The sequence below is a fragment of the Aegilops tauschii genome, chromosome 3 (assembly GCF_002575655.3).
Source record: "Aegilops tauschii subsp. strangulata cultivar AL8/78 chromosome 3, Aet v6.0, whole genome shotgun sequence".
Classification (NCBI taxonomy): Eukaryota; Viridiplantae; Streptophyta; class Magnoliopsida; order Poales; family Poaceae; genus Aegilops; species Aegilops tauschii.
Genome location: NC_053037.3, coordinates 619,965,260 through 619,975,516, shown reverse-complemented (window position 1 = coordinate 619,975,516; position 10,257 = coordinate 619,965,260). Strand labels below are relative to the sequence as shown.

The 10,257-nt window shown below is 45.2% G+C and overlaps 1 protein-coding gene across 1 annotated transcript; it reads left to right on the top strand.

Annotated features, from left to right (window-relative positions):
- Nucleotides 1-207: 207 nt before the first annotated feature.
- Nucleotides 208-8,457, top strand: LOC109731741 (probable disease resistance protein RXW24L). Its single transcript, XM_020290914.4, has 5 exons — nucleotides 208-538; nucleotides 746-883; nucleotides 973-2,077; nucleotides 4,137-4,751; nucleotides 6,331-8,457. The coding sequence occupies exons 3-5, from the start codon at nucleotides 1,028-1,030 to the stop codon at nucleotides 8,257-8,259; spliced, it is 3,594 nt and encodes a 1,197-aa protein (XP_020146503.1). The 5' UTR covers nucleotides 208-538; nucleotides 746-883; nucleotides 973-1,027; the 3' UTR covers nucleotides 8,260-8,457.
- The last annotated feature ends 1,800 nt before the right edge of the window (nucleotides 8,458-10,257 follow it).

The window sequence follows — 10,257 nt, the reverse complement described above, 5'->3', positions numbered from 1 at the left end:
TGTGTACCACCGTGCCCAAAGTACTCAGCTGCCCAACCGAACACACACATTGGTGCTGGCCTCATTGTGTGTATGTTTTTTAGGGGCTGGTGGCCTCGTTTTGATGGACTCTTCTCTTATGTCAAGCCCAACCCAACCCAACCCAACCCAATGGACCGGACCGTACAACATTTCCACCCTAAACTTCCCTTCGCCCGTGCCTCCGCCGCCGGCGATTCCTGTGCTGCTGCTCGACGCCTCTGCCATTGGCGAGCTTCCCCTGCAAGTGCAACCGAATCCAATCCCTCTCCACACCCCCACCCCCACCCCCACCCCCACAGCGAATCCAATCCGTCGTTGCCAAGAGACGCAAAGCCACCATGATGCGTATGCTGCTGCTGCTGCAACAAGAAAAGAAGATTCGTTCCCCACTCCTCTTCTTTGGAGAGGACGGAGGCGGCGGCAAGAAGAAAAGAATCCCAGTCCATGGCCCGGCTCTACTTCTCTCTGTCCACTTCTTCCTCCACCGTGCCCGCTTCCTTCCGCATCCTTCTTCCTGGTAATTTCTTTTGTCCTTCTTCTTATTAGTCTGCTCTGGTGCTGGATCTATCACACACTCTGAATCACGTGTGTCCGTCCATCTTAATTGGAACATTTGCTAAAGATTGTAATTTTCCCGTAAATTATCTTTCCTAGTCTGCTCTAGTGGCTCATTTGGTCATTTTGCTAATTAGTTTGTAAATTATCTTTCTGCTTCGCCCGGCAGATTTGGTCGCTTGGTGTTGAGGCTGTGGCAGATCTCTCAAGTTTGGCCGCTTGGTGCTGAGGCTGCGTTCACGGTCTTGGATTTCGCGGCCGTTTTGATCGCTCACGAGGCTGCTGTCACCGCCGTCCACAACACCAAGTATATGCTCTGTTTCCTCTGTCATTATTTTACTCTTCAGATTTAGCTCAAACGAAGCCATTGATTGGTCCAATTGATCTTGTTTGCAGTACAGCCTCTATCCGTCAAAACCAATTGAATTGATCTGCAGAAACATCTAGTAAAATGGAGGCGACGGCCATCAGCATCGGCAAGTCCGTGTTGAGCGGGGCGCTCAACTACGCCCAGTCGGCCGTGGCCGAGGAGGTGGCTCTGCAGCTCGGTGTCCAGCGTGACCACTCCTTCATCTCGGACGAGCTCGAGATGATGCAGTCATTCCTGATGGCTGCACACGACGAGAGAGATGACAATAGGGTGGTCAGGACTTGGGTGAAACAAGTCCGTGACGTGTCCTACACCGTCGAGGACTGCCTCCTGGATTTTGCTGTCCGTCTCGAGAAGCAATCCTGGTGGTGTCTCTCTCGCAAGGTGCTGGCCCGCCGATATGTGGCGATGCAGATGAAGGAGCTCAGAGCCAAGGTGGAGGAGGTCAGCCAGAGGAGCCAACGGTACCACCTCATCAAGGGCTCTAGCTCCAAGCCTACCTCTGCTGTTGGGCAGCCTATCATGTCTAGTGCGACGATGTCTGCTGCCGATGATGCAAGGCTGCGGTGGCAGAAAGCAAAAATGGATCTTGTCGAGTTGATCAATTGCGAGGATAGTGCACTTCAAGTGATAGCGTTATGGGGCACAACTAGCACTGATCTGGGGGAGATATCCATCATCAAAACTGCTTATGAAGATCCCATGATACACAAGAATTTTGATTGCTGTGCTTGGATCACATTGATGGGTCCTTTCAGTCAGACAGACTTCATTCGAAGCATTGCTAGGCAAATCTGTGTTAACTCTCTTCAAGAGACAGGAGAAGAAGGGAAAAAAACTATTGGGGCCCAAGTTTTGAAGATGATGGCGACGACGAAAGAAGATGGTTTGGCTTGTGATTTCGAAAGATATTTGAATGACAAGAGTTACCTAATTGTACTCAATGACATACACAGCATTGAACAGTGGGATTGCATTAAAACATGTTTCCCAAACAACAACAAAGGAAGCCGAATCATAGTATGCACTAAGCAAGTTGAAGTTGCATGCTTATGCATAGGAGCAGAGGATGAAGCTCTAGTGCATAAGAAGTTATTTGCTGATCAGTCTCTTTATGCTTTCTATAGTAAGGTATTTTTTGAAGTCCTGAAAAAGACTCATCTTGTTGTTATTTCTGTTCAGTGTCTCAACTAATAGTTAACATAATTAACTAATACTCCCTCTCTAAAGAAATATCAGACCGTTTAGTAGTGATCTAAACGATTTTATATTTCTTTACAGAGAGAATACTAGACTTGTACTTGTGTTGTCATGAAAGTTTTAGGTTAAATAGCCATTCTACATGGTTTACTTTAAAATGTTTATTTGTTTTCATCTTTTTCCTGAGGAAAAATTATAGGATTTATTACATTTCACTTATGCTCCAACTGAGATATAGAGTAACCTTAATGTATCAAGGCCGATGTGCATAATTGATTCCATTTGATGTTGCTACACCTCCCTCCTCCTTACCCATCACCCTGTTACATGTCCTCTGCCTTAGTCTTAGATCCAATCTTGACCATGCAAATAACTTCGATGGTTACAACTACACCTCATACTCCATTCATATTCTAGCTCAAGTCCCGAACTCTGACATGGAGTTATTTGGCTTTCTATACTTATCTAGGGGCCACCGGTCAGCAACCACATACTTCTTCCTTTGATTATATTCTCTCCATCCTCTTCGACACGAATGAATGCAAGCAAACCATGGGGAAAAGCCCAAAGTGGATTAGAGCCGTGGAAACTGCCACTAGAGAGATGATGTAGGTCATAGCACATAATGAGCAACCTTGCCATGGTGTCTTTGAGTTGCATAACAAAACACTTACCACAGGGTTGCCATGAACATGGTCTTTAGGATGGCCAATTGACCTTAACCTCACCATGTTAGCTTACCCCTAAATTTTATGTTTGGCAGCTAACAGATTAGTGAAGATTAGCCTAAATAACTATTTAACTAGATTACATGTCTTTCTGAGTTAATACGCAAGGCCTCCTGTATTGCTCTCCCGAGCGGCATCCCGCGTGGGTGGTGCCGGGGGGTGGTGGAAAATCATACTCTTCTAAAGCCATGACCTTGTCCGTACCTTGTTGCCGGCAGCGAGTTGCTTGGACACCAAAGGTGGCGAACTTCTCTTACTGGCCATAGTGGCCCTTGAGTTTTTCTTTAGGTGGTTGTGCCCCCCCCCCCCCCCCCCCCCTCTCGCTCTGGTGGCCTGTGGTATGCTCCGAGGAGGTGTGGCTGCTCGGGCAACAGATTTGGCCTTTGCCCACGCGGAAACAACCATGGTGGTGGTGGCTAGATGCAGTGCTGATGTTGGTTGGCAGTTGCGGGCCGGGCGAGAGAGGCATTTTTTTCTTCTTCCCTGCCTGCCCGTAGTGCCTACGGCTTGAAGCTCTTGTGGCCTTGGGTAGGCTGCAGATAATTTCGGTGATGGGGTTGGTTTGCGAAGAGTAGCAGAAAAAAATTGAATTATGGAGCTAACTCTAGTGAGTTAGCTTATCCACCATTCTGATGGGCTTGGTTAAAGGCTTTCACTAGGCTAACTTAATCTTCCGCAACCCAATCCAACTCAACATTAATACCATGCCCTTTGCATCGAACCAAACATAGCTACAACAGGGGATTCACATCCCTATAATGTAGTCGAAGAAAACTGCAAAGTTATCTAGCAACAATATTTGTACTCATGGGACTGGGAGTAGCCAAGTAGGTACTCCCACTACATATTATACTAGTTCAATGACTTCCTGATACTATTTTATCACTTTGGATGTACTCTAGTAATTATCATGAGATACTCCAATGCGAACTGCGCAAAACAAATTCATCGCAATATACTCGCATAAAAGGGTATGTTGCAAAAACGATTATATGGTAGTGAATGTTTTTCATGCAGTTCTGTTAGGAGTATGAGGCGTGTGAGTACGTGTTACTATGACTATCTACTTATCTAGTATTAACTATTAAGGACACATTTTTGTTACTGCTCAGAGGATGTACTCCCACACTTACTATACTAACCGGATAATCTTGTTATACCATTTTGTATATACTCCGCTAATCATTCAAAAATTTAAGCATAATATACTCCTTTCTGTTATACACTCCTTTTATAAGCATTAATTGTGTCCTTGTGTTTAGGTTTCTCATGAGGGAAGAAATTCAATGGAAAAAGGCTCCATCCCATTTGTAGTCTCTACTGGTGTTAACAGCTCTAGACACAAGAACATCCTCACTCGAACGGAGACAATGGCTACTCTAGAGGAATCTCGTCTCATTGGAAGAGGGAATGAAAAAGAGGAAATCATCAAACTAATCTCAAATAAAGATCTCCAGCGATTTCGTGTGATCTCCTTGTGGGGCATGGGCGGTATTGGAAAAACAACACTAGTGAGAGATATCTATCAAAGCCAAGAGATTAGTAGCATGTTTGATAAGCGTGCTTGTGTCACAGTAATGCGTCCTTTCAATCCAGTAACACTCCGTGGGAGCTTAGTTGTGCAACTCGGAGGTAAAGATGAGAAAGATTTAAGGAGGTGTTTAGAAGGAAGGAGATATTTGCTTGTTCTTGATGATCTTTGGTCCAGAGTAGAGTGGGATGCTATAAAGCAATATTTGCCAGAAACGGCAGCAAGCTGCATAATAGTCACCACAAGGGAAGAGAATATTGCCAAGCACTGCTCAAAGGATGAAAGAAATATATACAAGCTGAACCATCTGGGTCTTGATGACGCATGTACCCTCTTCACCAAAAAGGTAAAAATGAAGTAGTGTCATGCTCAATTAGTTCTGTTAACCCATCTCCTTATTTCTATTACAGTTATGGTGTATATGTTTATGTTGTCAAAAACTTCACAAGTAATATCTTTATGACTTTGTAGAATCAACTTGCTAGGCCTTTGTCCACTAGAAAAGTGAAGTTGTAGAACATAATTATAGAATCAATTTGTATAACAGAAATTTCAATTGTACAATCAACTTGCTAGGCCTTTGTCCACTAGAAATTGAAATTGCCATTTCTTAGAACTCTTATGCAATAGATAACATAATACATATAAATACAAAGGGCATCAGAATACCTAAACTCTGATTACAATAAGGTAGACACATGATAATCAGTATAGTTATAGTTAGGTCCAACCAAACAGTAGGATATCCCTGTTTCACTATGAAACAACGAAGTCAGTAGAAGCACAAATAAAAGTTCATCCTTTTACAAGGTCAATCTTATTTCTTGTGGATATATTGTCTCCGTATTTTCATCCAGCCAAGATCTACTAAGAACAAAACACATGCTTCAGTAATCATGGAAGAATATTTGATCTGCTTGTAAGAATCATTACTCACTGTCTCATCGGCTTTGTTGTTGGCCCAGTCCTCTTGAAATCAAATCATCGATTTCTTCCTCATTTGTATATGATAAATCAACCTGGACTTAGATGGTTTGTGATTTTTCTTTTTCTCGCGTTCGTATGGTAGTTTCTACAAAATCTGTAAATAGTATAGTTATTAAGAAACTATATTGATTTCATATATTTCAAGGTTAAAAAAGCACTAGGCGTTAGTTGTGTGTTTTGCCACCGCCTTGCTCTTTTCTGACCAAAGCGCATGTTTATGCGCATATTAAGCGCAATTAAACGCTAGATGTTTTGCTACCGCCTAGAGCCTTTTCTTACCTTGATGTACTATTTAGATTAAAGGATAAGTTGGAGCATTTTGTTTTTTTAATGCAGCATATTTCCTTATCTCCTTTCATGCAGCAATACGTGAACTCAAAGAATCTTTAACTGAACAGAGAAAGAGAGGTCCCGCAATATGATTATTTGTAATGTAACAACATTTGCTTGTGGCATGGCAACACTGCTATTAACTCCTATCGGACAACATATATTCATAGTTTCCTACAAGAGTGTTGATCGGACAGAATCTCATATAAGTAACATGAGTAGGGTAACTGATGTCCAATGAAATTAGTAGCAATAATATGGTTAGCAGTAACCATTTCAAAGGAGGCAAGTTGTAACTGTAGAAGTAGAAGCATGATGGAAAAGGGCATTGTTTTGCTTGGCTTTGTTGGCATGCAATGCAGGTAGGAATGAGTGAGACTGATGGGCCCATTGCACTACGGGTGCCTTGCTAGGGGGAAGGAAATTATTTTTAGGAACAAAAATGATAATATAAAAGATGGATAATGGAGAAACTTATTAGCTAAAAAAAAGTGAATTTCATGTACTACATCTTTGTACTACCTACTCCCACATAAAAAAAAGTGTTCTTAGTGCAAATACGATTTCTTTCATGTAGTACTGAATGACTTGATTGATACGGGTTTCAGGTATTTAAGGAGACCGTAAATTTGGATGAGCAATATCCAGAGTTGGTTGAACAAGCAAAATTGATATTGAAGAAGTGCAGAGGACTTCCCCTTGCACTAGTCACCATAGGTGGCTTCTTGGCAAGCCAACCAAAAACTGCTTTTGAATGGAGAAAATTGAATGAGCATATCAGTGCTGAGTTGGAGATGAATCCAGAACTTGAGCTCATAAAAGCAGTCCTTCTGAAAAGCTATGATGGTTTACCCTATTACCTCAAGGCTTGTTTCTTGTATCTGGCCATCTTTCCTGAAGACTACATGATTCTGCGGAGACGCTTAGTGCGTCGGTGGATTGCAGAGGGTTACTCAAGTGAGGTGCGTGGCAGGTCTGTGGAGGAAGTATTGGACTCTTACTTCATGGAACTCATAGGCAGGAGCATTATTCTGCCATCTCAACAGTCAATTCATAGTAGGAAAGGAATTGACTCCTGCCATGTCCATGATCTCATTCGTGAAATTGCCATCTCAAAGGCTATGGAGGAGAATCTTGTTTTCACACTGGAGGAAGGGTGCAGCTTAAACAACCAAGGCACAGTGCGTCATCTTGCTATAAGTAGCAACTGGAATGGTGATCAGTGTGAGTTTGAGAATATATTAGACTTGTCGCGCCTACGATCATTGACAGTGTTTGGAAATTGGAGGCAGTTTTACATTTCAGATAAGATGAGGTTGCTACGAGTACTGGATTTGGAAGGCGAGTGGGAACTAGTTGATCATCACCTTAAGCACATTGGGAAGCTTGTACACCTTAGATATCTTTCTCTAAGGGGACATGCTTCTGTATTTCACGTGCCAAATTCGTTGGGGAACCTGAGACAACTCCAGACACTAGATATTTCAGGTACCAGCATAATGAAGCTGCCAAGGACCATCATCAAGCTTGTCAAGATGCAACGGATTCTTGCTAGTGGGATAGGAACGGAATATACCGGTTTATACGATCCAGATGTGCCGGCACTGCTCAGATTGCCTCTCTGTTCAGCGTTGTGTTGTGTGGCATGCTGTGCACCTGGGATTTTCACAGAGGAACTCTATCTTGAGGATGATGCACAATTTAACAGGCGTGATGTATGCACTGCGTTCTGTTGTAACATATTACCTTATTATGCGGCAGGAGGACAAAATCCAGGTGGTGTTGAAGTGCCAAGTGGGATTTGGAAACTGAAGGCCCTGCACACACTCCGTACCGTGGACATATCAGCGGGAAAGGCTGTTCTCCAAGATATAAAAAGGTTGACCCGGTTATGCAAGTTAGGATTGCTAGGCATCAACAAGAGAAACAGTCAAGAGTTGTGTTCAACAATTGCTTGTCTCAGCGGCCTGGAGTCATTGTCACTCGACTCACGCCGAGAGACAGGTTTATCAGGTTGCTTGGATGGCGTGTCCTCACCTCCAGAAAACCTGCAGAGCCTCAAGTTGATAGGCAACCTGGTTAAACTGCCGGAGTGGATCCAGGGGCTCAAAAATCTCGTGAAGCTGAAGCTAGAGTGGTCGAGGATATCGGAGCACGATGCGGCCATACAAGTCCTTGGGAATCTACCAAACCTGGCCACCCTACGTCTATTGGATGACTCGTTCGCCGGTGAAGAGGTTGGTTTCAGTTTCCGCCAGGAGGCATTCCCGTGCCTGAAGGTGCTGCAGCTGGATTGGATAGGAAACCTCAAGTCGGTGGGATTTGAAGAAGGAGCAGCCCCTAAGCTTGAGTTGCTGCAGTATATTGGTTGGATCAATGACTTCAGGGTTGGGTTGTTCTCTGGGTTAGCATGCCTCCCAAGCCTCAAAGAATTTATGCTGTATAGGGAGCACTGGGTGAAGACTGAGTTCGTGGAGCACTTGCGAGGCCAGCTGGCGGAGAACATAAATGGGCCCGTTTTGAAGAGTTGGCAGTAGCTAGCTTTATTCAGCTCCCTTTTCGTCTATCTTATATAATAATATTCATGTATGTATATTATAATTAGTAGGTCCCTCCCTTTGTGTTGAAAGTGGTGTTGCCTTGGATTGAGTTGATGATGTAATTAAGCTGCTACTCCCTTTGCGTGTGCGTGTGCACGGTGGTACGATAGCAGATGGCATTCGTCATTTTGTTCATCCAATCTGTCACGACTCTTTGATCCCTATTTCTGTTGGTGTGAGCGCAGTTGAGCCAAAGAAAGATGTACTCCCATCGCTTATCGCTATAATAAATACTGGAGAGGTGATGAATTATGTGTGTGTCCACTATATGTATATGCTTTCAGGTTGGCACGGCCAGCATTGAGGTGCTGTTTGCTCAGCTTGGCAAGTTGTATGTACGACATAGGCAGGCTGCGACAAGACGGCAGCAGAATCACAGCAAGGAAGGAGGAGGAGATATTCCTGTTGGTAGCTAGCTACATGTATGAGTATGACTTGACTGACCCAAAGTAAAAGTGCCACATCTATCCAACGCAGCCCAAGGGCTCTGCTCTGCTCTGGCTCTGCCGATGAAACACGTACGTACGTCAGTCTATCTCTGAAACCACTGACTAACCTGAAACTGCTCAATCGTCAATGCACCCAAACAACCTCCGCGGCAGCGGCTGATCATATAGTCTTTTTGACATCAGCGGTGGCAGCTGGATCCAAGAAAGCTGCCATTCGTCGGTCTATTACTTTCACGTATGTATTACTCACTGTCCGTCCCTTGACTGCATGCTTTGCTTTCCCAGTGTAAACTTTGATGCTACATTACTACTGTACCTACAAATTTTCTGCGACATCCTATTTGTGAAGAGATGGCCTAGTCTTCTCTTCTAGAGAAATGCCTACCGCAGAGATATATTAGTGTTAGAGTAGTCATTATGGTTACGACTTCTAGTCCAAGTCAGTTTTGTACCCCTACCCCAAGTCGGTTTGTACCCTCTTATATACTCTTGTATGCCGCACCAAATCATCAATAAGCAACAGTTTTATTCAGCTTTCATGGTATCAGATACCGGTCCCAGGGTTTAGGGTATGGCTCCGCCAACGCCACCGCCAACGCCGCCGCCCGGCTACTTCGAGTGCCGGGCCGCACTCATCGCTAAGGCTGCCAACGCCGCGGCCGCTTCTCTCTCGACCCTCACCATAGCTCCACAAAACTACCCTGCACCCATCCTCGCCGCACCAATATCTCTTGCTGACACAATCTCCGACGTCAGCCCCTACATCCCCATAGTTCTTGATCTCGCCGCCCACAACTACTACCATTGGAGACATCTCTTCGATCTCCACCTCGGCCGCTGCAACCTGCGCTCACATGTTGCTGCCAACTGTCTTCCCCGCCCCGACGATCCGCAATGGTTGAAAGACGATCTCGCGATCGTCCAGTGGTTCTACACCCGCATCACCACCGAGATCTTCAACATGCTCGATCACGACAGCGCCACCGCTGCCAACATCTGGCACTCACTCCGTCAGCTCTTCCAAAGCAACACCGACGCTCGGAAAAACGCTCTCCACACCGAGCTTCGCAATATGGTGCAAGGAGACGCCCCGGTGAACCTGTTCTGCCAGCGCGTTAAGACCATTGGTGATGAGCTCCGCGAACTCGGCGATACAGTTAGCGACTCACAGCTAATCAATATCGTCGTCGTCGGTCTCAGCGAAGACTTTGACAAGCAAGCCTCGTTCATACCGATGATACGGCCCCCTCCTACCTTCGCTGAAGTTCGTTCCTTGCTACAACTCGCGGCGGAAACACAAGCTCACAAGGACTCTCGCCCCAAGGTCTTTCATGCTGCGGCTCGTCCTCCTCTGTCGTCTACACCAGCGCCGCCTTCCAGGCCGGCTCCTGCCGCCGGGCCGTCCGCATCGTCATCTGTTGAACCGCCCCCAGGCTGGCGTCCTAGTCCGAACTACCGCGGCAAAAACCCTATCTATAGGCCGCCG

Excerpts from the sequence above, each read along its gene's own strand:
- LOC109731741 (XM_020290914.4), top strand. The coding sequence starts at position 1,028 with ATGGAGGCGACGGCCATCAGCATCGGCAAGTCCGTGTTGAGCGGGGCG. Across the intron at positions 2,078-4,136 it reads TTTATGCTTTCTATAGTAAG|GTTTCTCATGAGGGAAGAAA; the intron begins GTATTTTTTGAA and ends CCTTGTGTTTAG. Across the intron at positions 4,752-6,330 it reads GTACCCTCTTCACCAAAAAG|GTATTTAAGGAGACCGTAAA; the intron begins GTAAAAATGAAG and ends TACGGGTTTCAG.